This window comes from Mastigoproctus giganteus, chromosome 8 (assembly GCF_048544385.1).
Source record: "Mastigoproctus giganteus isolate SK-2022 chromosome 8, ASM4854438v1, whole genome shotgun sequence".
NCBI classification, from domain to species: domain Eukaryota; kingdom Metazoa; phylum Arthropoda; class Arachnida; order Uropygi; family Thelyphonidae; genus Mastigoproctus; species Mastigoproctus giganteus.
Window position 1 is genome coordinate 146,004,153 of NC_143582.1, and position 23,467 is coordinate 146,027,619.

Sequence of the window (23,467 nt, forward strand, 5' to 3'; positions counted from 1 at the left end):
TTTATCAATGATATTGATGAAGGTATATATCAGGCTTAGTGTCGAAGTTTGCAGATGATACAAAGGTTGGAAGGGTTGTTAATGACAGTAATGGCAGTGTGCTACTGCAACAGGATCTAGATAATTTGGGCAGATGGGCTTAGAAGTTTAACTTTGACAAATGCTAAGAAGTTTAACCTTGACAAATGCAAAGTACTGCATATGGGTAGAAGTAACCCCAGAGAAAAGTACCAACTGTGTGGTACTACACTTAAGATGGTAGAAAATGGAAAAGACCTGGGAGTAATTGTGCAGTCAGATATGAAGTTTTCTGAGCAATGCAGACATGCTGCCAGGGCAGGTCATGGGGTTTTGTCAATGATATATAGAAATTTTGCTAGCAGGGAAAAGAAGGGTTTTTTTTTTTTTTTTTTTTTGGTAGTTGTTGGCGCATCGGCTTCTGTGGCCATAATGCACCTCCCAAGGTTTTTTCAGTACTTTGATCCAAGCCCAAGGCGGGATTTGTTCGAACCCGCGACCTTTGGGTTGCCAGGCAGGCACTTTACTCACCCGGCTAGCCTGGTCGGCAGGAAAAGAAGGTGATTGTCTCTCTGTATAAGGCAATGGTCAGGTCACGCCTTGAGTTCTGCGTACAGGTCTGGAGGCCTCATTTTAGGAAGGATGTAGATTTGCTTGAGCATGTACAGAGAAGGGCAACAAGATTGGTGAGGGGAATGAAGGAATCCTCTTACCAAGGGAGGCTTAAGTTCTGCAAATTGCAGTGGTCTCCAGCCACTGCAATTTGCAGAAAATGAAGGCACCAGTGCGGTGATCTGATTGAGGTGTATAAGGCCTTGAATGGGTTGAGCACGCTGAATTCTGATGGGATCCTTCCACTTGTTCAGATTACAAACCTAAGGGAGCATAAATTCAAATTAAGAAAGGACAGATGTAGAATAGATGTGCGGAAATTTGCTTTTAGCCAGCGGGTGGTTAATTGCTGGAACAAACTTCCATCTGTCGTTGTGGAAGTTGATAAGTTGAATAAATTTAAGGAGGAACTGGACAGGCATTTGCAGGGAATGGTGTGATTTTTTTTTTTTGGCTGATGCTGCATAAGCTCATACACTTGCTTTCTTGCATCACATGCCACTACTACTACTAATGACAGTACACTGCTGCAACAGGATCTAGAAAAGTTGAGCAGATGGGCCGAGAGGTGGCAAATGAAGTTTAACATTGACAAATGTAAAGTACTGCATATGGGAAGCAGTAATTCCAGAGTAACGTATCAACTCTGTGGTTCTACACTGACAGTGGTAGAGAATGAAAAGGATCTGGGAGTAATTGTGCAGGCAGATATAAAGTTTTCTGAGCAGTGCAGACGGTCTGCAAGAGTAGCTCATAGTGTCTTGTCAATGATATACGGGAATTTTTTTAACAGGGATAAGGATGTGATTATCCCCTTGTATAAGGCAATGGTCAGACCACACCTTGAGTACTGTATACAGGTCTGGAGGCCTCATTTTAAGAAGGGTGTAGAGCTGTTGGAACGAGTACAGAGAAGGGCAACAAGATTAGTGAATGGAACAAAGGGTTGCTCTTACGAAGAAAAGCTTAAGGTTTGCAAATTACAGTGTCTGGAGACTAGGCACCTGCAAGGTGACCTGATTGAGTTGTATAAAGCCTTGAATGGTTTGAGCATGCTCAATGCCGATGGGATTCTTTCTCTTGCTCAGAATAATCGCTTGAGAGGGTATAAATTCAAATTGAGGAAAGACGTTTGTAGGATAGATGTGCAGAAGTTTTCCTTTAGCCAGAGGGTGGTTGATTGCTGGAACAAGCTTCCATCTGTCGTTGTGGAAGTTGATAGCTTAAATAGATTCAAGACAGAACTTGACAAACATTCGGAGCGAGTGGATGGGTGAAATAAGGGTTTTTTTTTTTTTTTTTTTGGCTGATGCTATATAAGCTTGCTTTCTTGCATCATGTGCCTTTGCTAATGCTAATTTCTTACTGCCTGTTCCTCATACTCAACACTTACTTGGTAGTCCTCTATCTCGTTTCCTTCAGGTATTGAATAATTACAACGTTGAGTTTTACACTTAATCCATCTATGTATAAGAATTTGCTCCTTACTCTGTTTTCTTAATTTAAAAATTTTGTATATAGTTTAATTCTAGTTTTGTATTTATTGTTACTGTTCTGTATTGATTCTGTAACTCTCATCATTCTCACAATTGTGTAGGGCCTGCGTGTCCTGTGTGTGTGAAATCTGTATATGAATAAATAAATAAATAAAATTAGGGTAAAATAAAATAAAAATACTAAATATTAAAACAGATATACTGATAAAAGATAAAAATCATATTTCGATTTTTGTTAAAATATTAAAACAAGTACATACCTTATATTTCCTGCTCTATCTCCAGTTGCAAGGTGCTGACCATTAGGACTAATTTTAAGACATCTAACACCATTTTTACCATCATAAGTGTTGTCTAATTTGTCGCTGTTACTAGCTATAATATTAAATAAATTTTTAAAAATAATAAGTAACTACAGAAGTGATGTTAAAAGTACACTGCTTTCTTTAAGTTTTCGTTATATTATGTAACTTTCATTTCTACAATGCATCTGTTTTTAAATTCAAAATGTGTTTGAATGTAACTAATTTAGAAATGAAAAAAATGGAATTTAAAGGGCCCAGCTCTACATATGAAATTAATAAATGTCATAAAATGTAACTTAAGCAGTATGCAGTCATGCTTTTGCCTACAAAAGAGAAAATGATTATCCACCATTTTCAATTGGTTTTGACTATTTCATTACAACTAGTTTAAAGTTTAACAGACCTAAATCTGGATTGTTCATTCATAAGAGTTCTCTATCATTAATGGGCAGTGAGTCATTAATCTTTTTAATGAATAACAGTAGACAAACACATGACATTCTAACAAACTTCTCCCATGATATAAATTAATTATTACAATGCAAATATGCCTTAATTAAAAATAAAAAGTTATATGTATTGTTATTAGAGTACTGTAAAAGCTTTTATGGAATTGCAATGAAATCTCTGCCTCACACAATCAGTTCTGGTATGCTGTTTTGAAAATGGCCAACACAAGGAATGAATTCTTGGATGGTTGTCATATTTGCTCAGTTTTCTAAAATGCTGGAAAATGGATAGCCATATGTAAGTAGTTCAACTATTCACTGTCATGAGGGACAAACATGTAGTACAGAGAAAGCCAGACAAGCCAAGAGAAAACAAGAAATAATTATAATACTATTGCTTAACAGAAAACGGTACATAAAGCATATAAAACAACAAACTATTGTTATACGTGTTTAAAAGCAAAGACAGGATTCATACTTTTCCCTTTCTTCACAATTCCTTCTGACTGATCTTCAATGGAATTGCAATGTGACCAGCCTTTACTGTACTTCCAATCAAAAGAAAGCATGAATTATATGATACAGTCTGCACCTTAATCAACTGCCAAAGCCTAGCTATTAAAGTTCATTTAGGAAGATTTATCGTTTCTTTCTATGCTATCACAAAACTTTCAGTTCATTTATGACTACAATGACAAGATATCCCCATTTTTCCCAGAATTATCCTGACTGGGTGTAATGTCCTGGTGTTCCCAAAAGTTTTTTTGAGGATTGTTTTGTACTGATTTTTATGCAAAGCTATTTTCTGAACTAAAATATAGGATGCTAAAATTAATAATATATGTTTGTTAATTTAGCATGGCAATTAACATTATTATATTAAATAAAAATAAAACATTATCAAATTGCAAGCTTATTGTAATAAAGCATCAATATGAACTGTACATTCAACTTGTTCATGCACTACTTATTAAAATTGTGTTGCATTGTTCTCATGCCTTAAATAATCAAGCAAGCAGAAGAAGCCACTTATAATTATTGATAAAATAGAGCATAAAATATTTTATTTTCTCCTCAATCAGTAAAATAGCTATGCATAAATGCATTTAAAAGGAACAATTTTTGTTAAATGTTCATATTAACCGAATGAACATTTAACAAAAACAGAATGCCTTGATGACAAAGTTGAATGCACAATACAAATGACATTTTTATTTTGTGGTGCTCATGCTGATATAAAAGCTTACTTAAAATAAAGAAAACAAACAAAACTGTAGAGGTGAAACTACAAATTCTGGCTACTCCCCCCAAGAGATACTCAAACAGGCTCACCCAGTGTTCTTTAACAACCGTACCAAGCGAACTGTTGGGTTCTCTGAATTTTTGGATAACTCCACAGTGGCAGACCTGATGTCACTACTGCAAGAAGAATTGTGCAAGACATTGCAATACAAGGATGCAAACAGCAAATGTCTCTGCTGATTTCATGGAAAGAGCATGGTAAAATTACTATTCCCTCTCCCCACAAAGAGCTGACACCTGGATGTAGTATTCTCCATGTATAATATGGGCTATGGTTACATGGCCCTGACTTCAGATTCTTCAAAGAAATTATATTTTTTAACAAACAGAATTCCAATGAAGAATTAAACTAAAGTGCTGCCAAGCTTTTCTTACCCAGTTTTTTCAGCAGTGGTGGGAAGATCATTCTTTAAAAAAATGTGATCTGATAATGAAATATTCAAAAGATGGTGGCATGTATTAAGAGCCAAAGTTGTGAAGGCTACAATGAGCCAGAATGTTGTGTTTGTAATAGACTGTATACTTCAGTTGGATTGCCTGTTTGCTGCACTAAAAACCTGAGTTTCTGAGAGATAAAATCATGCAATCCTTCTCCAAAACTAACTCAGCTACATTGTAAAAAAAGATGATAAAAGTTCCACCATTGAGAACAAATTCTAACCTAGTCCTTTTCCATAGTTACTAGAGTTAATTAATTGACAATTTTAGTTGAATAAAATTATAGATTTTTTTCTGTGTATTGCTTTATAAAATAATATTAGCAATGCTAATATTAAGGCATCCTTGAAAAGCCAGGGCAGTAGAAATTACACAACCCTGGCATTTCTAACAAATTAGGAGGAAACGTGTTTCTTTTTTGTGCTGAATATCATACCCAGAAAACTGGGTCGTCCTATTTATAACTGAAGTATTATGCTGACCTTGTTAGCAATATTACACCATATTTACATATATTCTGTATTCTTAGATACTTCAATGGCACTGTTAATCTGAAATGGCATCTGTAATTCCCTTAATCTGTTCTAAACCAGTCTGAACATGTGCCATAACCAGTTGGCATCCATTTACTGTCCAACTTTTCCCTTTAATCATTTATCACTTCTACTTCTGTTTTCTGGAACAACTTTCCTTCACATATATTTCCTGAAAATTACAATCTACAGAAATGCAACTCTAATGTCAAAAAGTATCTTCTGTCATCTCAACCTTCAACCTGAAAGGAATAAACAAAATGAAACAAAGAAAAACAAAATGATAAAAATCAAAATGAAATAAATGATACCCTGTAACTACCATCAGGGGCAAAGGGAAGGGTTTTTGCTTTTGTAAAGGCGGCTACGGTGGTCTGAGGCAGTATTTAAATTCTATATGGTGGGACCAACTGATGATGTTACCAACAGCAAATTCAAAATGGGAAGCATTCAAAGAATTTATCTTGGAAGCTACTAGGCTTTACATACCAACTAAGAAATATTGTTCAAAGTTTAGGCCTAAATGGATGTCAGATGAATTATGAGACATATGGCAGAGAAGAAAAATGCATGGGATACATATAAATTAATGGGTGACATGGAAGCCTATGATAGATATAAGCTGGTCTGTAACCAAGTCACAAAGGAGATTAGGCAGGTAAAGGCAGATTATGAGAAATTTTTGGAAAAGGATGCAAAGAAAAACAGCAAAGAGTTCTTTATCTATGTAAACTCTAGAAGGAAAGGGATGAATCAGATTGGTCCACTGGATATTGATGTTTCAACTGTTGATGATCCTGCTCGGGTGGCTAACAAACTAAATGAGTATTTTGCATCTACATTCACACATGAGGAGTTATTCAGGGAGGGGAATGCCAGAGGTGAGTTAAACTCTGGCAGTGAGCTAGATGATTTTGTAATAACTGAGAGGAAAGTGGAGGAGAAACTGTTGAAGATAAACATAAAAAGGGCACCCGGGGGTGGATGGGATATATTAAAGGAGGCAGCAAAGGATGTAAGCAAACCCTTAGCCATAATTATGAGAGCTTCTTTGGACTCAGGAGAGGTACTCATGGACTGGAGATGTGCAAATGTGACCCCAAATTCACAAAGGAGGATCAAAGGGCGACACAAATAATTATAAACCTATTAGTTTAACTTATGTTCCAGGAAAATTAATGGAGGCACTGGTTAAAGAAGCACTGCAGGATCATCTAGACAAGACTTCAGTTATAGCTCGGAACACAGTATGGTTTTGTTAAAGGAAAGTCTTGCCTGACCAATTTGATTGGATACTATGATGTGGTCACAAAGGAACTGGATGCAGGGAATAACTTTGATATCATATATTTGGATCTTAGAAAAGCTTTTTGATACTGTTGCACACGGAAGACTGCTGAACAAATTGGAGCAGTCTGGCATTGGAGGCAAATGTGCACTCTCTTGCTTGCCCATTCAGCTACATCAGGCCTCCATAACAAAATGGAATTCACTCAAGTAAGTGCACAATGATACCTAAACAACTTTCACATAATGAAAGGTGACGAGAGTTCACGTTTCACTGGTTCGGAATGAATAAATTAGAAAAACGGAGATGATTTTTTGAATTGCATCATAACCACTGATGGGAAATAGTTCTACCACTTTACTCATGAAAGCAAACATACCAGCACGCAATAGAGAGAGACCCATATTTACTTCCACGGAAAAACTCAGCAGTGATTATTCATCCATTAAGAATCTTCAGATAAAGGAACCACTAGGTGTCAGATCACAGTGTACTGATGTGGGCTTTAACTACTGTTAGGGGTAAAGGGAAGGGTTTTTGCTTTTGTAAATGTGACTACAGTGGTCTCAGACAGTTTTTAAATTCTATACAGTGGAACCAACTGATGATGATACCAAAAGCAAATTCCAAATGGGAAGCATTCAAGGAATTAATCTTGGAAGCTACTATATCCTGAAAGAGGCCTCTGAGGTCGGGAAAACTCATATCTAGGAAATAAACTCATACACCGACCATTGAACAAAATTTACTGTAACTAAAATTTTTACAAATAGTATAAAAATATAATATAAAATAAATTATTTACAATAAACTAATTATTGTATATTGTGGAATACTAAAAACTGTAATAAAAGATCGTTTACAATAAAATAAGCTAAAATATAAAATTAAAAGCGCTAAAAACCTGGAGCTTTCGAGAGCATCAGCTCTCTTCTTCAACAGTAATATGACTTTCTGCAACATCTCCTTAAATAGCAGGTTCACGGTACCTCCACACGTGGTATTTCTCCACATGGTTCAATCGGCACATGGTCAGAACTGGAAGCGGAAATGTCTCGGGTACGTGGCAAAGAAAATCGTTCATCTGAACTTAATACAATTGTTTCAAAAATAGGATGAATACACATGCCTCTGTCTCTATTCATAGTATTCTTACTGGATGAACCAATCCGTAAACCCTCGAGCCATTTACGCTCCCAGTATCCGTGTGCACGATCCAAAATAATAGCATCCTCCGGGGAGATTTGATGCTGCTTCTCCCAAAAATGTTCGGCCACGGCAGACTTACTGTAATCAGCGGTTCTTATGGCATTTAAATGCTCCCCCAGACGATCCCTAAGCCGTTGTTTTGTTTCCCCCACATAACACTCCCCACAATCCGGGCATTCTATTCTATAAATAACTCCGCTACTGAGATCTTTTGGTATACGGTCTTTGACCTGAGACACAGCTGTGCACAGCCTCCGCCCAGGAAGCTGTACACAGCGTGTCTTATAACCCTGTAAAATTCTTGCCAGATGCCCAGTAAGGCCCGGATAGTAGGGGATGTATGCGGTGGCTACCAGGACGAACGACTCCCTACGCTCAGACACCCCTCTACTATATCTATCCAGGATCCTCTGGGGGTATCCGCACTTTCTAAGTTCTGCCGTGACACGATTAATTTCTTTCTCTTTATCCTCAGAAGTGGTACAGTGTGATCTTACTCTGTCAAATAAAGCTTTTGCTACACTATTCTTGTATTGTCCAGCTTGTGCTGAATTATAGTGGGTGTATTGACCTCTACACATGGGTTTTTTAAAAACTGACGTCTTAAGCCTAGAACCCACCCTAGAGACCAATACATCCAAAAACGACAGAGTACTGCCCGTTTCCACCTCTGAGGTGAATTGTATAAATTGGGAGAAGCTATTAAGCCAGCAAACGGCATCATCCTCCCTCCCCTTCTGGACCAAGGCAAAGGTATCATCAACGTATCTTCTCCAATTCCTGATAGGAAACGAACACCCACTAAAAACCCTACTTTCCAACTCCTCCATGGCCAAATTGGCCACGGTGGCACTAATGGGTGAACCCATGGCCGTACCGCGAACCTGCTTATACATAGTTCCTTGAAATAACATGGTAGTGCTAGCTAGACATAATTCTACCCGGGTACAAATATCTTCCACACCGAGCAGTGATCTATTACCAAGTGAGGCATCCCTGGTCAATGCCATTTTTACACAATATACTGCATGATTAATAAGAATACATGTAAATAAAGATACAACATCAAAAGATGTTGTATCTTTATTTACAGGTAGTCAACTCCCGCGATTCTATGGACTGCCAAAAATTCATAAGGCAGAAGTACCCTTGAGACCTATAGTTTCATTTATAGGGAGTCCTTCCTATGCACTATCAGGGTACTTGGCCAAATTAATTGCACCCATAGTGGGGCAGTCCAAGTATGTTGTTAAGGACAGTAGAGAGTTTGTGAATTTTGTGGGGAATTTGACTATAAATGATGATGACAGCATGATCTCTTTTGATGTTGTATCTTTATTTACATGTATTCCTATTAATCATGGAGTATATTGTGTAAAAATGGCATTGACCAGGGATGGGATGCCTCACTTGGTAATAGATCACTGCTCGGTGTGGAAGATATTTGTACCCGGGTAGAATTATGTCTAGCTAGCACTACCATGTTATTTCAAGGAACTATGTATAAGCAGGTTCGCGGTACGGCCATGGGTTCACCCATTAGTGCCACCGTGGCCAATTTGGCCATGGAGGAGTTGGAAAGTAGGGTTTTTAGTGGGTGTTCATTTCCTATCAGGAATTGGAGAAGATACGTTGATGATACCTTTGCCTTGGTCCAGAAGGGGAGGGAGGATGATGCCGTTTGCTGGCTTAATAGCTTCTCCCAATTTATACAATTCACCTCAGAGGTGGAAACGGGCGGTACTCTCGTTTTTGGATGTATTGGTCTCTAGGGTGGGTTCTAGGCTTAAGACGTCAGTTTTTAAAAAACCCATGTGTAGAGGTCAATACACCCACTATAATTCAGCACAAGCTGGACAATACAAGAATAGTGTAGCAAAAGCTTTATTTGACAGAGTAAGATCACACTGTACCACTTCTGAGGATAAAGAGAAAGAAATTAATCGTGTCACGGCAGAACTTAGAAAGTGCGGATACCCCCAGAGGATCCTGGATAGATATAGTAGAGGAGTGTCCGAGCGTAGGGAGTCGTTCGTCCCGGTAGCCACCGCATACATCCCCTACTATCCGGGCCTTACTGAGCATCTGGCAAGAATTTTACGGGGTTATAAGACACGCTGTGTACAGCTTCCTGGGCGGAGGCTGTGCACAGCTGTGTCTCAGGTCAAAGACCGTATACCAAAAGATCTCAGTAGCGGAGTTATTTATAGAATAGAATGCCCGGATTGTGGGGAGTGTTATGTGGGGGAAACAAAACGACGGCTTAGGGATCGTCTGGGGGAGCATTTAAATGCCATAAGAACCGCTGATTACAGTAAGTCTGCCGTGGCCGAACATTTTTGGGAGAAGCAGCATCAAATCTCCCTGGAGGACGCTATTATTTTGGATCGTGCACACGGATACTGGGAGCGTAAATGGCTCGAGGGTTTACGGATTGGTTCATCCAGTAAGAATACCATGAATAGAGACAGAGGCATGCGTATTCATCCTATTTTTGAAACAATTGTATTAAGTTCAGATGAACTTAATACAACGAACTTCTTTGCCACGTACCCGAGACATTTCCGCTTCTGGTTCTGACCATGTGCCGATTGAACCACGTGGAGAAATACCACGTGTGGAGGTACCGTGAACCTGCTATTTAAGGAGATGTTGCAGAAAGTCATATTACTGTTGAAGAAGAGAGCTGATGCTCTCGAAAGCTCCAGGTTTTTAGCGCTTTTAATTTTATATTTTAGCTTATTTTATTGTAAACAATCTTTTATTACAGTTTTTAGTATTCCGCAATATACAATCATTAGTTTATTGTAAATAATTTGTTTTATATTATATTTTTATACTATTTGTAAAAATTTTAGTTACAGTAAATTTTGTTCAATGGTCGGTGTATGAGTTTATTTCCTAGATATTGGAAGCTACTAGGCTCTTCATACAAACTAAGAAATACTGTTCAAGGTTTAGACCTAAATGGATGTCAGATGAACTAATGAGACTTGTGGCAAAGAACAAAAATGCATGGGATGCCTACGGTAGATATAAGATAGTTTGTAATCAAGTCACAAAGAAGTTTAGGCATGCAAAGGCAGATTATGAGAAATCTTTAGCAAGGGATGAAAAGAAAAAGTAAAGACTTCTTTACTTATGTATATTCTAGAAGGAAAGGGATGAATCACATTGGTCCACTTGATACTGATGGTTCAATTGTCAATGATTCTGTTCAGGTAGCTGACAAACTGAATGAGAATTTTGTATCTATATTCACATATGAGAAATTCTGTAGGGAAGTGGGGGCCAGAAACTTATCAAACTCTAACAGGGAGTTAAATGATTTTGTAACAACTGAGAGCAAAGTGGAGGAGAAATTATTGAAGTTAAACATAAGGAAGGCACCTGGGATGGATGGCATCTATCAAGTTATATTAAAGGAGGCAGCAAAGGAAGTAAGCAGGTCCTTAGCCATGATAATGAGGGCATCCTTGAACTCAGGGGTGGTCCCCATGGATCACAGATGTGCAAATCTCCATTATTTTCCCCAATTCACAAAGGGGATCGAAAGGTGACACGAATAATTACAGACCTGTTAGTTCTGTTCCGGGGAAAATAATGGAGTCACTAGTTAAAGAAGCACTGCAGGATCATATAGACAAGACTGCAGTTATAGTTCATATACAGAATGGATTTGTTATGGGGAAGTCTTGTCTCACCAATCTGATTGGATACTATGATGTGGTCACAAGGGAAGTGGATGAAAAAAATAATTTTGATATCATATATCTGGATTTCAGGAAAGCTTTTGATACTGTTCATATCACAAATTTAAACAAGTACACCAACTGTTTAACTATAATAGTTTAATACTGAAAACTATAAAATGTACCAGACAATACAGTACTGTAAAATAATATTTACAAAAACTGACTTACAAAATAAAATGTATAATGAAATTTTAAAATACAATAAAATATAATAAAGATTAAAAGCAATAAAACAATGATTGTTTTATTAACCTTTATTATATTTTATTGTATTTTAAAATTTCATCATACATTTTATTTTGTAAGTCAGTTTTTGTAAATATTATTTTACAGTACTGTATCGTCTGGTACATTTTATAGTTTTCAGTATTAAACTATTATAGTTAAACGGTTGGTGTACTTGTTTAAATTTGTGATATGAATCATTCTCCCAACCTTAGAGGCCTTTTTGAAGATTTTGATACTGTTGCACATGGAAGAGTACTGTACAAGTTGGAATAGTATGGCATTAAGGGCAAGTTGCTGCTATGGATAAAGGGATGGTTGAGGGAGAAATAATTTTCATGGTGGTGTGGCCTGAGCAGTGTCAATGGACACTGCTCTTTGTAGACTAATGTTATTAATGAAGTCCCCCAGGGGTTTGTGTTGGGCCCATTATTGTTTTTTGTTTTTATCAATGATATTGATAAAGGTAAATCAGGCTTAATGTCTGCAAGTTTGCAGACAATACAAAGGCTGGTAGGGTTGGTAGGTTAACAATGACAGTAAAGATGGTACACTACTCCAACAGGATCTAGAAAAGTTGAGTGGATGGGCTAACAGGTGGCAACTGAAGTTTAACATTGACAAAGGCCAAGTACTGCATATGGGTATCAGTAACCCCAGAGTAACATACCAACTGTGCAGTTCTACACTAGGGTGGTAGAGAATGAAAAAGATCTGGGGATAGTTGCCCAGTCAGATAGCAGTCTGAGCAGTGCAGACAGGCTACAAGAATAGCTCATGGGGTTTTGTCAATGATTCGGTTTTCAGGAGCATTAGCAACTAAGGCCATGTTATTCGGGGTATATGCGGTGGTCATTTCCTGACCTTTCCACATCCTCCATATTTGGTGGTCACGGGCTCGAACCCCGGTCTAATTAAGAAGCGTGTGCTACGTACTGCTGCTCCTGCCCACCTGGCTATGGAGGCGCCTTTGTCAATGATATATAGGAATTTTGCTAGCAGGGATAAGGAGGTGATTATCCCCTTGTATAAGGCAATAGTCAGGCCACACCTTGATTATTGCATACTAGTCTGGAGGCCTCATTTTAGGAAAGATGTAGAGCTGCTAGAACGAGTACAGAGAAGGGCAATGAGATTAGTGAGTTGAACAAAGGGTTACGCTTACCAAGAAAAGCATAAGTTCTGCAAATTGGAGAAGCTGGAAACTAGCCACCTGTGAGGTGATCTTATTGAGGTGTGTAAGGCCTTGAACGGTTTGAGCAAGCTCAATGCTGATGGGATTCTTCCTCTTGCTCAGATTCTGCACCTGAGGGGGCATAAATTCAAATTGAGGAACGACAGTTGTAGAATAGATGTGCAGAAACTTGCCTTTAGCCAGTGGGTGGTTGATTGCTGGAACAAACTGCCATCTATAGTTGTGGAAGTTGACAGCTTAAATGAATTCAAGGTTGAACTAGACAAACGTTTGGAGTGAATGGATGGATGAAACGGGAAGGTTTTTTTGGCTGATGCTATATAAGCTTGATTTCTTGCATCATATGTCTCTACTAATGCTAATGCTAACTCAAGGGCATGGCCTCAGCAAACAAGGTGTGACCACGTTTCAAGATACAGCTTTTGCACTTGATTTTTTTATAGTGATCCCAAATACAAAAGATAATGGAATCTACAGTACTACAATACCATCAGGAAAACAGTTGTTCCCACTTATTATTAGCCATATGGTGCAAGGAAGTCTGAGGCTTATGCTGCACCAGCCAAAAAAAAAAATCCTGCATTACCCTGAGTGAGAGTGAGAGAGAGAGAGAGAGAGAGAGAGAAGTAGAAGGGAATCACCAAGAAAGCAATCAGCTTATGTTTCTGTAGATGGTAATTTTCAGAAAAACATACAAAGGAAAGAAATTCCAAAAGACAAAAGGGATAAATAAGATCAAGGAAATGTTTGTGAATAGATATCAATTAGTTTGAAGCATATGTTCAGACTGGTTTGGAAGAACAGGGTGAATTACATTTACTCATTCAGATGAATGGTGCCCATGAAAATATCTGTAAAAATGGTATGCCACTGAATCACAGTATGACAGGAAGTGGAATGAATTTTTGAGGAATCATTACTTCGTGTTAATCATTAAATTAATCCAAATGCTCTCTTCTGGAAAAAATCTTGGAGTTTGATAACTTAGGGGTGTGGGGGGCCCATGGCAGATGTGGGGAAAATTTTCATACTGAGCATATCTGTGATTTTCATAGAGTTATTAGCTATTTATAAGAAAAGTAATGCTAAAAGTGAGGGAGAAAATTTAGTTCTTTCAATGCAGGGGAAACAATATTGATATTCTTTTGTCAAACAAAATTAGAATTCAGGATTATCTCCAGTAAAAATATGTGACCTAGTTCAGAAATCTAAGTGATGATTATGTGGAGAAGCAATTTCTCACAATAAACATTCCTAACAAATGTTTATTTTTATTTATATATATATATATATATATATATTTTTTTTTTTTTTTTATTTATTTTTTTTTTTTAAGAAATAAAAGAGGACCAAGTTTTAGACAAGCTGAAGTTAACTAAGTTGTTTTGTTCTTCCCACTAGAAAATTACCTGCAGTTTAGCATTTAAGTGATTGGCAGAGTATATTTGAGAAGTTATAACTGTTTTTATGCAGAGGAGAATTTTCTGAACCAGTTATTGTTGTTATTTATATACAGCATTAGCATCTAAGATCATATTGTGTTGATTATGCTATTATGTCTATATTCACAAGTTAAATCTCTACTCCACCTGAGATCAGCCAATTGCCGCCCTGATTTAAGAGACTTTTAAGAATCCCTCAGGTTTTCAACGTGATCTGAACTCAACGTGGCCCGACCACAATGTGTTTGTGGTCGGGCCTCTCGAAATATGTGGCCGAGTAAAGCGGCAAAACCTGTCATATATACTGTCATGGAGGACTTATCAAACTAGAAAGTGGACTGCATTGTCACCTGCAAAGCTAATTAAAGATATGCAGATAGTGTCAAAGTAATTAATATACAGGAGGAAATGAGTGGGTGAAAGAACAGAAGCTAGGGGAACTTCAGCACTAGTAAAGAAGTTAAAAGACGGGACTATCTACCATCACACACAGTGAGCAGTAGAGAGAAAACTGGCTACCCAACTGTAAAAAAGAGAAAGCACTATTAGATGGAAGCTTCTTTAGCTCTTTATGCCAAATCTGATTAAAAGTTCTAGCAATTTTGAGAAAAACTGTTTTAGTTTCAACAAACTTTTCCATTCAATCTGTCTAAAGTTGAGTAACATATGTGAAGGTAGTACAGTTCACCAATACTCATGGAATCCACATGAAAAATTTCATGACCATGTAAGAGTTGGTGGTTGATGAATTTCTCCATTACTTTGAAAAGTGTTGAGGTAAACTCAATGGGAGGGAAAATAACTGGAAGGAATAACTTTCTTTTTAGAAAATAGCTATATATCAGAAAATTTTCTGTGCAATAAAAAAAAAACATTAGCATTAGCATTACTAGAGGCATTTGATGCAAGAAAGCAAGCTTATGCAGCATCAGCCAAAAAAAAAAAAAATAAATAAATAACCACTTCCACTTCACCCCTCTGTTCGTTCAAAATACCTGTCCAGCTGAGCCTTAAACTTATTTAGGCTATCAACTTCCACAACAAGGGATGGAAGTCTGTTCCACCAACCAACTACCCGCTGGCTAAAGGCAAATTTCTGTACGTCTATCCTACATCTGTCTTTCCTCAATTTGAATTTATGCCCACTCAGCTGATTATTCTGAGCAAGAGGAAGAATCCCATCAGCATTGAGCATGCTCAAACCATTCAAGGCTTTATACACCTCTATCAGATCACCTCGCCGGTGCCTAGTCTCCACACACTGTAATTTGCAAAACTTAAGCCTTTCTTCGTAAGAGCACCCCTTTGTTCCATTCACTAATCTTGTTGTCCTTCTCTGTACTCGTTCCAGCATCTCTACATCCTTCTTGAAATGAGGCCTCCAGACCTGTATACAGTACTCTAGGTGTGGTCTGACCATTGCCTTATACAAGGGAATAATCACCTCCTTATCCCTGCTAGAAAAATTGCTATATAACAATACACCATGAGCTACTCTTGCAGCCTGTCTGTACTGCTCAGAAAACTTCATATCTGCTTGCACAACCACCCCCAGGTCCCTTTCATTCTCTACCACTGTCAGTGTAGTACCACAGAGTTGATACGTTGCTCTGGGGTTGCTGTTTCCCATATGTAGTACTTTACATTTGTCAATGTTAAACTTCATTTGCCACCTCTCAGCCCATCTGCTCAACCTTTCCAGATCCTGTTGCAGCAGCATAGTGTCAGTAGTGTCCTTGACAACCCTGCCAACCTTCGTATCGTCTGCAAACTTGGACATTAAGCTTGATATACCATCATCAATATCATTTATAAATACAGAAAACAATAATAGACCCAATACTGAACCCTGAGGGACTCCACTAATAACATTAGTCCACGATGAGCAGTGTCCATTGATTACCACTCTCTGTCTTCTCCCCCTCAACCACCCCTTTATCCACAGCAGCAATTTGTCTCCAATGCCACACTGCTCCAATTTGTGCAGCAGTCTTCCATGTGCAACAGTATCAAAAGCCTTTCTAAGATCCAAGTATATAATATCAAAGTTATTCCCTGCATCCAGTTCTTTTGTGACTGCATCATAGTATCCAATCAAATTGGTCAGGCAAGACTTCCCCTTAACAAACCATGCTGTGTCTGAGCTATAACTGAAGTCTTGTCTAGATGATCCTGCAGTGCTTCTTTAACCAGTGCCTCCATTAATTTTCCAGGAACAGAAGTTAAACTAACAGGTCTATAATTACTTGTGTCGCCCTTTGATCCTCCTTTGTGAATTGGGGTCACATTTGCACATCTCGAGTCCATGGGTACTTCCCCTGAGTCCAAGGAAGCTCTCATAATTATGGCTAAGGGTTTGCTTACTTCCTTTGCTGCCTCCTTTAATATAACAGGATAGATCTCATCCACCCCAGGTGCCTTTCTTGTATTTATCTTCAACAATTTCTCCTCCACTTTACTCTCAGTTATTACAAGATTCTCTAGCTTACTGCCAGAGTTGAATACACCTCTGGCATTCCCCTCGCTGAATAACTCCTCATGTGTGAATGTCGATGCAAAATATTCATTCAGTTTGTTAGCTACCAGCAGGATCATCAACAGTTGACCCATCGATATCAAGTGGACCAATCTGATTCATCCCCTTCCTTCTAGAGTTTACATAAGTAAAGAACTCTTTGCTGTTTTTCTTTGCATCCCTTGCCAAAGATTTCTCGTAATCTGCCTTTGCCTGCCTAACCTCCTTTGTAACTTGGTTACAGATCAACTTGTATCTATCTTAGGCGTCTGTGTCACGTGTTAATTCGTATGTATCAGAATAAGACCAGTATGTATCAGAATAAGACCAGTATGTTGATCAGTATGTATCAGAATGTATCAGAATAAGTACATTATCAGAATAAGAGTGTGAAAAGGTAACACAAAATTAGAATGAAGATTTAACAGCATTACTCCACTTGCCCTAATTCATATGCCCTAATAGCTTAAGCCCTATTTCCCACTTGCCCTAAAAGTATATGCAATGTGTCTCACTTGCCCTAATCACATTTCTGTTGTGTATATGTAACCGTATCCTATTTTTTCGGAGTGATAAAAATATAAAAATGGACTTCAAAAACATAATATAAAAAATAAATAAATAAAATAACATCAAAATAAAAATATGGTAATAAAAAATTGTTTAGTTAATAAAATTTATTTTTCTTTATGTATAAATGTTTTGATATCAAATAAAGAAATAAACACAAGTTTAAAATACAAATATAAATTATTAAAGTTTAAATTATACTAATCATTTAATAGAAGAAAGTAACCAACTGCTTGCACAAAATTATGTAAATTGAAGTCCCCATTTTGTCTGTCTGCTGGTAATTTCATTAATTTATTATTAATGCCCTCGTATTTATGGTTTTTACGAGGTAGAAGATTTCCAACATTTACTAATCCTAGTATTCTCTTAAAGTTAGCTTGTTTTTTAAATGGGTAGTGATCTTCCATATATTAAGAAGGTGTCCCACAGATTTATTTAAGGCATAATGCCATCCTTCCACATGATTTACTGTCTGAGGACCAAAATTAGCATGACAATTCCACAGTGATGGCTGAAAGTGAGCAGTGGGTCCAATCCAATTTGTTTCGTAGTATTTTATAAGCTCTTAACACCTTTCATATGAAGGATGTTCTGGTGGTGGACGTTCTCGAATGATTTCTTCCCAAGCTTCCTCTAGTTCATCTAAAGAAACAAATGCCAATCCCACCACTGACTTCACTAACTTTCTGACAATTTGTTCTTCAATGTATGCCAATTGTAATCTTAAATGTAATCCTAGCCCCTTGTAAAGGGTTATTAGAATGAAAGGGATTGCAGGTATGCAATTATATACTTGCTTAGGGTTTAACCATTGGGATGCAATTATGGCAAGCATTCACTAGGGCATGTATGATTATGGCAAGTGACCATTAATACTTCTGAGATTAGGGCAAGTGAGACTAAACCAGACTAAAACAGAACCACTAGAATATAGTGGGGGGGGGGGGTATGGACAGACAACAGCTTCAACCAATAGCGCTGACATGAGACCAGAAGTTCAGACTACCGCACGAACAAGCAGCATGTTTCTTACTTTTAGCCTTCAAAATGTTAAACTTCATTTTGAAGATTTCAAGACAATTCCTACATAAGTGGACATATCATTTAAAATATAATTGAAATGAACTTAAAAAGGGTAAATATATGTCTCCAGAGAGGCCGCACATGATAATCATATACATCTTTCAGTGGCACATTGAAAGATGTACATGATCGCCAGGGTGGCCGAGTGGTCAAGGCGCCAAACCCTGCCAATAGAAGGCAAATATCGAATGCCAATTATAATCCTTACTGATGTTAATATGATGATGATGCTAATATAATGATAATACTGTGTACACTGTGACTACTCCGTGACTGTGTATATCAGTGATATGATGAAATATGAGAAAGAACACCTAAGAGGCAAGAGATTCATGTCTAATGATGAGGTGGAAAAGATAGTTTTAAAGTGGTGTTGATATCTATCAAATTCCAGGTTAAATTTGAAATCTCCAGATACAGAATGTTTCATAACATATGGGCCATACTTTCAGGATGAATTCAGGAGAGGAAAGCAATGACAAATTCATATACACGTGTCCAATTCAGAACAAATGTTTATGGACTATGGCTCTCTGAATTTTAAAAAATGGATACAAAATTTAATGGTAAAAAATAATAAGAAATAAATAAAAAGTAAATATGTATCTAATATGAATAACCATTTTACTAGGTAAAGTAAAAGTAAAGTGCAGCCATTATCAACCCACTGCAGGATGGAAGCCTCCTCAACAATTCATGCTGAGGGAAATGGACCATAATCTGCCACGCTGGTCCAGTGCAGGTTGGCAGATCGACCGTATTCAGCAGTCAGGGGCTTGAACCCCGGTCTACTCAAAGAGCGTGTACTACTGCACTCCCGCTCCTGACCACTTGGTTACGGAGGCCGTGTATGTTATTCTTATTTATTATATGTATAATTTTTTACCACTGAAAGTTCCATAGCCATTTTTTAAAATTTAAACAGTCATGTCTATGTAACCATTCTGAATTGAACATAACATTTTTTCAATATTTTTAGGTGCTAAATCAATCCCAAAATCAGACCCATACAGAACACCCTGTATATAGATATGTTGTTTGATATCTTGTGAAAAAACACAAGATATCAAACAACTTCTATTGAAGACAATAATCAAATATATGTTCATAGCATTTTCTGAAAATTAACAAAAGCAAAATAATGAGTCAAATGGGAAATAACAGCTACTAAAAAGCAAAATAATTCAAATTAAAATATTCAATAATATTTAAATGTAATTTGATGCTTAAACGTAATTAGCAATAAAAGTATATTTTATGCACTCTAACAATATGGAAATATTATAAATGGAACTGTTACATTATGGAACTAACTTGAATGATGAATAATTGAATGAGTAATTACAGAACTGAAATGATTTGGATAGTTCTCCAAAGGAATATATTTAAAGGCTTTAATTCATAAAAAAAAACAATAACATATATACATATACACTATTATCTAACAGGTGCTGAAACAGAAAGAGACGGAGTGTGAAGAATTGGAAATTGCTGAAATTCTGGAGTAGGTACCACATCCTTAAATTACTACAGAAATTCACCAGGGTGCACTCTCAACAAGATTCCTGCAAGTAAATTTCCACATTTTATCCCTTAAGGCAGCGGCTAGTTTATTCATATAAGTTAGATATCTCTTCTGACTTTCAGCTGTTGCTCCTCCCACATCCCAGAGATGTTTATGTGGATTTAGAATATGGCTCCAAGTATTTAGAAAGTTATTCATAGCACTTGTTCCGATACAAGTAGGTCAATTGAGAGCCCTACCTGAGTATTAGAATGACCTTTCTCTACAGGATTTCCATAATATGGGTGGGACAGAACTGATGAGCATATCATGGTGGGCATCACCATTCAATAGTTCCATGCACAGCAACCTATGAGCCTGAGTCAGACCTTATGAAGCATACCCAGACCATCACATTACTGCCATAGATATGGATATAATGCAATGAGTATAATACATGAAATTGTTCCTTCATCAGATGCCGAACCATAGTATACTGTTGCATAATTCATCATTACATGTTATGCTAAGCAGCTACATGACCATGTGCTCTCTCTCTCTCTCTCTCTCTCTCTCTCTCTCTCTCTCTCTCTCTCTCTCTCTCTCTCTCTCAGTAATCAAGAGCAAAGATAGCTTGGCCATTTCCTGTTACAATGCATTCCAGCTACTGCCAGGCCTTTGGAGCAATTAATGACTGCCTACTGGGTTTTGAGTGAAAGACATTACTCTTTTCCATTATTGTATATTTCCAACAGTTATGACCATTATATACTGTCCAATTCTTAATACACATTAAGAATTGGATAGGACTGAACACCGAGCAGCTGTTCAGAGCTACCAGAGACAGAGAGCCATTTGCTGTAGTGGTCGCCAACCTCCGTTAGGAGACGGCACACAGAGAAGAAGATGACCATTATACTCATTTTTCTCCAAATACAACTGTGTGGCTTGTCCTATCTTGCATCTAATTGCCTATGCCTGCTCTTCTGCTGTAGGCCTCTTACATGCTGCTCAAAACCATGGTTTTCATTCACACACCACCTGACCTCTCAAATGGGCCATTGTTTCTACACTTGATGTCTCAATACCTGTTGAATGATAGTACATATGACACACCACATATATTTAACTGACACTTACGTGGGTTAAGATCCATATCACAGAGAAATGTGATGTCAGCATCAGTATATAAAATCTTTAAAAGTTCCTGTGGAAGTAAGGGATTATTTAAAACTTTATTTATCATCACAAAATTATTTATTCTAAATGAATAAAATCTGATAACAAAAGCAACACAATTTCATAGACTTCCTCTCAGTATGAATTGTCTATATTTTTATGAGAAAAACTCATCTTATTTATAACAGCAGTTTTGTTTTCATTATGCTAATTTTTCTCTAAATATACCTGTATGGTTTGTAAAGAAACTAAATTGATTCTTATTATGTTAATGAATTGATAGATACTACACTATTATGTCATGATAAATTAAGTAATTTATTATTGAAATTATACAGTTTAGAGGGCTAAACCACCCCAATGCCTATTGCAGTTAGAACATTGTCTGAGGAGTGATACTGCAAGTTTTCAATTTGATAATGATATATGCATCATTGATTGAATTAAGTTAAATAGAGGATAATTCAAATATTTATAATACCATATATTCTAATTACATCTACAATATTATAATATACTCCATTATATATGCAATTGCCATCTAATTATTACATTTTGCTTATTATTTAATTAATTCATTAATCAATAAATATAGTTTATGAAAAATCCCTAGAGTTACTCTCTAAATTAGGTTGGAAGGGCTTACCTGTTAACATGATACTGAAGTGGAGTTTCTGTTTCTTGGTACGGTTGGGGAGGACTGGAGAGATAGGAGTGGGCTGATGTTTATATGCATTGGGGATGACTAAGGTGGGAGGTTGGGAGGTTGCTGCATGACTAAACCTAGCAGATTTTGGGAACAGGGATATATTATGGAGAGAAAATTAGGCTGGTTTGAAATCACTGGAACAGGAAATCTCAACCATAAAAGCAATAGCTTTAAAGAACCATTATCCTCCAGCATTAATAGATAGCACCATCAAAAAAACTAAACAATAGTTCCAGACCTCCACAGAAAAAAAGAAAAACCTAAGATCAAGCTCCCAAGCTCATTATTTCATACATCCCAGGAATTAGCAGCATCATAGCAAAAGCAGCAGAAACCTACAACATTCCTACATTCTATGCAGGAACCCAATCTCTGAAACAAAAACTATCCAAGAACATCAGCCAATGTACACGGGGCCTCTAGAGTTAGAGGCCCCGTGTACTTTATCCATGCTCATGAAACTCAACCTCTGTTGGAGAAACATACAGAAGACTCAACAAAAGGATACAAGATCATAAGAAAGACACTAACATGGCAGAATCTAAAAAATCTAAAAGTCAGAGATAGTGCATACGCCCTTTCCTGCAAGGGCACACGGGACTTCTCCAAAATGATAGTGCTGATGACAGATTCATCATACCCCAAAACATTCAAAGCAGCCTATTTCATAAAATATTTTAGAAACTCTACAATCAACAAGAAGGAAGGAAGGAAGGAGTTAACCTCCATGATGCCTATTACAACCTATTCCATGCAGATATCCTGAAGAAGTTCTCAGCAAAAAGAAGAAAAAACCTCTTAATGGAAAAAGTAATTTCAGGGATCCCAGTCAAAATCAAATCAAAGTTAATTTAAAATTTAAACTTAAACTTGAAATAACCACTTAATCAACCAAAAATTATTATTATTATTATTATTATTATTATTATTATTATTATTATTATTGTAATAATCATAACAATTTGGCAAACTGTATGCAATTTTTTTGGATATTGTAATTTAATTTAATTTTAATGAATTTGGTAGTATAATACAATCAGTTATTGAAAAGATCATATGTCAGTTGATCAGATCGGATCATATTTAATAATTCACAACAAGTTAAAAAGTTTATAAAAGACTAAGACTTATGGATTATTATATAGATATACCTTCAAACTCTTCCATACCCCTCCCTTAACCTCAAAACCAGCCTAATATGCCATCCATAATATATCCCTGTCCCCAAAATCCACAGCATTTAGCCACATAACAACCCCCCATTGGCTACATGTAAGTCAACCCCAACTTATATAACCAACTGGATAATCAACGGATGGGGTGTCGAGATATTATGATTGGGAAATGTAGTATAAATTGAGTACAACTGTAATTAATTCTATGTATTTCACTCATTGCATATATGATGCTTTGAAGATGTTGAATCTGCCTCCTACAGATTATTATTATTATTAGCTATACGGTGCAAGGAAGCCTGAGGCTTATGCTGCACCAGCCAAAAAGAATTTTCTGAATTACTCTGAGAGAGAGAGAGAGAGAGAGAGAGAGAGAGAGAGAGAGAGAGAGAGAGAGAGAGAGAGAGAGAGAGAGAGACAGAAGTAGAAGGGAATCACCAAGAAAGAGAAGAATGCAATATG

The 23,467-nt window shown here is 37.0% G+C and overlaps 1 protein-coding gene across 1 annotated transcript in view; it reads right to left on the reverse strand.

The window, feature by feature from the left end:
• LOC150081900 (mitogen-activated protein kinase-binding protein 1-like) overlaps window positions 1-23,467 on the reverse strand; it is a 470,343-nt gene that overhangs the window by 227,260 nt on the left and 219,616 nt on the right. The window contains exons 12-13 of the mRNA XM_090378972.1: window positions 21,083-21,149; window positions 2,387-2,501 (exon numbers count right to left, since the gene is read on the reverse strand). Of these exons, the coding sequence (XP_090235098.1) occupies window positions 2,387-2,501; window positions 21,083-21,149 (182 nt within the window). The remainder of the gene's footprint in view (window positions 1-2,386; window positions 2,502-21,082; window positions 21,150-23,467) is intronic.